Source organism: Apteryx rowi, unplaced genomic scaffold, assembly GCF_003343035.1.
Source record: "Apteryx rowi isolate R43461 unplaced genomic scaffold, aptRow1 scaffold_1642, whole genome shotgun sequence".
NCBI lineage: Eukaryota > Metazoa > Chordata > Aves > Apterygiformes > Apterygidae > Apteryx > Apteryx rowi.
In genome coordinates this window covers 12,123-16,631 of record NW_020447911.1, presented here as the reverse complement: position 1 = coordinate 16,631, position 4,509 = coordinate 12,123, and the positions used below count along the sequence as shown (strand labels likewise).

Below are 4,509 nucleotides of genomic sequence, written 5' to 3'. Positions count from 1 at the left end.
CTGGGTCCCTTCCCGGACGCCTGGGTCCCTCCCGGACGCCTGGGCCCCTCCCGGATGCCTGGGCCCTTCCCGGACGCCTGGGTCCCTTCCCGGACGCCTGGGCCCTTCCCGGACGCCTGGGTCCCTCCCGGACGCCTGGGCCCTCCCGGACGCCTGGGCCCTCCCGGATGCCTGGGCCCTCCCGGATGCCTGGGCCCTTCCCGGACGCCTGGGTCCCTCCCGGACGCCTGGGCCCCTCCCAGACGCCTGGGTCCCTCCCGGACGCCTGGGCCCCTCCCGGACGCCTGGGTCCCTCCCGGACACCTGGGCCCCTCCCGGACGCCTGGGCCCTTCCCGGACGCCTGGGCCCCTCCCGGACGCCTGGGTCCCTCCCGGACGCCTGGGCCCTTCCCGGACGCCTGGGCCCTTCCCGGACGCCTGGGTCCCTCCCGGACGCCTGGGTCCCTTCCCGGACGCCTGGGCCCTCCCGGACGCCTGGGCCCCTCCCAGACGCCTGGGTCCCTCCCGGACGCCTGGGCCCCTCCCGGACGCCTGGGCCCTCCCGGATGCCTGGGCCCCTCCCGGACGCCTGGGCCCCTCCCGGACGCCTGGGCCCTTCCCGGACGCCTGGGCCCTTCCCGGATGCCTGGGCCCCTCCCGGACGCCTGGGCCCCTCCCAGACACCTGGGCCCTTCCCGGACGCCTGGGCCCCGCTCACCTGTAGTCGACCTGCTCGAGGGGCAGGCGCAGCCGAGCCGCCAGGTCCTCAGGGGTTTCGCTGCCCTCCGAGATGATGCCGACGGAGCCGGCGATGGCCCGAGCCGTGATGGGGTGGTCGCCCGTCACCATGATCACCTGCCACGCGCACGGGGACACGGGCACACGGGGACACGGGGACACGGGGACACGCACACGGACACAGGAACATGAGGGCACAGACATGGGGACACAGACATGGGAACATGGACATGGGGACAGGGACAGGGGCACACACATGGACACGGACAGTTGCATTCACATTGCGTGTGCATCGCATGTTCTGTTTTGTGCATTGCATGTTGCACATTGCACATTGCGTGTTGTGCATTGCACGTTACGTGTTACGTGTTGTGCACTGCATGTTGCATGTTGTGCATTGCATGTTGTGCATTGCATGTTGTGCATTGCACATTGCATGTTACGTGTTGTGCATTGCGTGTTGCGCATTGCACATTGCATGTTATGCATTGTGCATTGCATGTTGTGCAATGCAGATTGCATGTTGCACATTGCACGTTGCGTGTTACGTGTTGTGCATTGCACATTGCATGTTGCGTGTTGTGCGTTGCACATTGTGTTACATGTTGTGCATTGCACATTGCATGTTATGTGTTGTGCCTTGCAAGTTGTGCAATGCACATTGCACGTTGCGTGTTACATGTTGTGCATTGCATATTGTGCATTGCACGTTGCATGTTGTGTTGTGCATTGCACGTTGCATGTTGCATGTTTTGCATTTCACATGGCATGTTGTGCGTTGCACGTTGCATGTTGTGCATTGCATGTTGTGTGTTACATGTTGTGCATTGCATGTTGTGCAGGGTACATTGCGTGTTGCACATTGCACATTACGTGTTGCGTGTTGCGCGTTGCACGTTGCGTGTTGTGCATTGCCCACGGGGTGCTGCACGCGGCGCGCGGGACTCACCCGGATGCCGGCGGTGCGGCACTTGCGCACGGCGGCGGGGACGGAGGCGCGGGGGGGGTCGATCATGGCGACGAGGCCGGTGAAGCAGAGCCCCTCCCCCGGCAGCTGCTCGGCGCTCAGCCCCTCCCCCGGCCCCTCCAGGTAGCCCTGGCAGAAGCCTGGCGCCGTGCGGCCCACGCACACGCCACGCACGCGCCACGAGCACGCCACGCACACGCCACGCACACGCGATGCGGGACACACGATGCACATGCGAGGCACATGCAGTGCACAGCCAATGCACATGCAACCACACGCAATGCACATGCAACCACACGCAATGCACATGCAACCACACAGTGCACACGCAATGCACACACAACCACATGCAATGCACATGCAACCACACAGTGCACATCCAATGCACATGCAACCACACGCAATGCACAGCCAATGCACATGCAACCGCACGCAATGTGTGACATGCAATGCACACGCAACCACGTGCAATGCACACGCAACCACATGCAATGCACATGCAACGCACACAACCACACACAATGCACATGACACCGCATGCAATGCAGGACATGCAATGCACATGCAGTGCATATGCAACCACATGCAATGAACATGCAACCACATGCAATGCACACACAATGCACGTGCAGCCACGTGCAATGCACATCCAATGCAGATGCAATGCACACGCAACCACATGCAATGCACATGCAATGCACACGCAATGCACATGCAATGCACATGCAACCACAATGCACATGCAACCACATGCAATGCAGATCCAATGCACATGCAACCACACGCAATGCACATGCAATGCACACGCAACCACACACCATGCACATGCAACCACACCCAATGAGCATGCAATGCACATGCAACCACACGTGCAATGCGCACACAACCACATGTAATGCACACACAGTGCACATGCAACCACAGGCAGTGCACATGCAATGCACATGCAATGCACACACAATGCACACGTAATGGACATACAACCACACTCAACACAAACCCAATGCACATGCAACCACACACAATGCACACGCAAGGCACACGTGACACGCAACCACATGCACAACAGCGCCAGGCACACGCGACAGCCACATGCAACGCACACGCACACATGGGACGGGAGACAGGGGCCAACACGTGGGGGACACGGGAGCACGAGGAACACGGGGTGACGTGTGACGGACGGGGACACGGGGGGACACGGGGGGGACACGGGAGCCGTCAGGGCGGGGTCCCATGTCCCCGGCCCGCGTTGGCCCACCCCCCCCCCCGCGGCGGCTGCGCGAGCCGTGTCGCGCGTCGCGTGTTGCGTGTGCGTGTCGCGCGTCGCGTGTGCGTGCTCCGCGCTGCACGCGGCAGGTTGCGTGTTGCATGTGCCTGTGCCGCGTGGCATGTGCGCGATCTGTGTGGCGTGTAGCATGTGGCACGGCGCGTGTGCATGCTCCGCGTCACGCGTGCACGCTCCCTGTTGCGTGCAGCATGTTGCACGTTGCGTGTGCACGCTCCGCGTCGCGTGTGCATGCTCCCTGTTGCATGTAGCATGTTGCGTGTTGCCTGTGCATGCTCCGCATGGCGTGTAGCTTGTTGTGCATTGTGTGTGCATGCTCCGCATGGCGTGTGCATGCTCTGTGTGGCATGTAGCATGTTGTGCATTGCATGTGCATGCTCTGTGCAGCACGTGCATGCTCCATGTGGCGTGTAGCATGTTGCACGTGGCGTGCGCATGCTCCATGTCCCGCATGCATACTCTGTGTTGCATGCAGCACATTGCATGTGGCATGTGCACGCTCCACACGGCGTGTGTGTGCTCCGAGCTGCACATAGCACACTGTGTGTGGTGTGTGCATGCTCTGCATAGCATGTAGCATGTTGCATGTGGTGTGTGCATGCTATGCGCGGTGTGTGCATGCTCTGTGTTGCGCGTGCATGCTCCGTGTTGCACATAGCACATTGTGTGTGGCGTGTGCATGCTCCGTGCGGCATGTGCATGCTCCATGTTGCATGCACATGCTCCGTGTGGCACATAGCACATTGCGTGTGGCGTGTGCATGCTCCGCATAGCGTGTAGCATGTTGCACGTGGCGTGTGCATGCTCCGTGTGGCACATAGCACATTGCGTGTGGCGTGTGCATGCTCCACATGATGTCTGCACGCTCCGTGTTGCGTGTGCGTGCTCTGCATTGCACATAGCACATTGCGTGTGGCGTGTGCATGCTCCGCACGGCGTGTAGCGTGTTGCACGTGGCGTGTGCATGCTCCTTGTGGCACATAGCACATTGCGTGTGGCGTGTGCATGCTCCACATGATGTGTGCCTGCTCCGCGCGGCGTGTGCATGCTCCGTGTTGCAGATAGCACATTGCGTGTGGCGTGTGCGTGCTCCGCGCGGCGTCACGTGTCGCGTGTCACGTGTCGCGTGTCGCGTGTGGCCCGCAGCTCACCCAGGACCCGCTCGCCGCGGCCGCCCAGCTCGGCGTAGGCGCTCTCGAAGGCCTCGCGCCACTGCTGGTCGAGGGGCAGCTCCTGGCCCTTGAGCATGACGCTGCCGCAGCGCTCGAGCACCCGCTCGGGGGCCCCTTTGAGCACCAGCAGCAGCCGCTCGCCCGCCTCGTGCACCGACACCTGCGCCGGGGCGCCGGGGCCCTTCAGCCCGGACGCCTGGGCCCCTCCCGGACGCCTGGGCCCCTCCAGGACGCCTGGGCCCCTCCCGGACGCCTGGGTCCCCCCGGATGCCTGGGTCCTTCCCGGACGCCTGGGCCCCTCCCGGACGCCTGGGCCCCTCCCGGACGCCTGGGTCCCTTCCCGGACGCCTGGGCCCCTCCCGGAC

General features: G+C 63.0%; 1 protein-coding gene across 1 annotated transcript in view; it reads right to left on the bottom strand.

The window, feature by feature from the left end:
* The window catches only part of LOC112963221 (potassium-transporting ATPase alpha chain 1-like), a gene marked incomplete at its 5' end in the record, with an annotated part of 17,770 nt that overhangs the window by 6,170 nt on the left and 7,091 nt on the right, over positions 1–4,509 (bottom strand). The window contains 3 exon segments of the mRNA XM_026060084.1: positions 651–834; positions 1,667–1,824; positions 4,124–4,304. Of these exon segments, the coding sequence (XP_025915869.1) occupies positions 651–834; positions 1,667–1,824; positions 4,124–4,304 (523 nt within the window).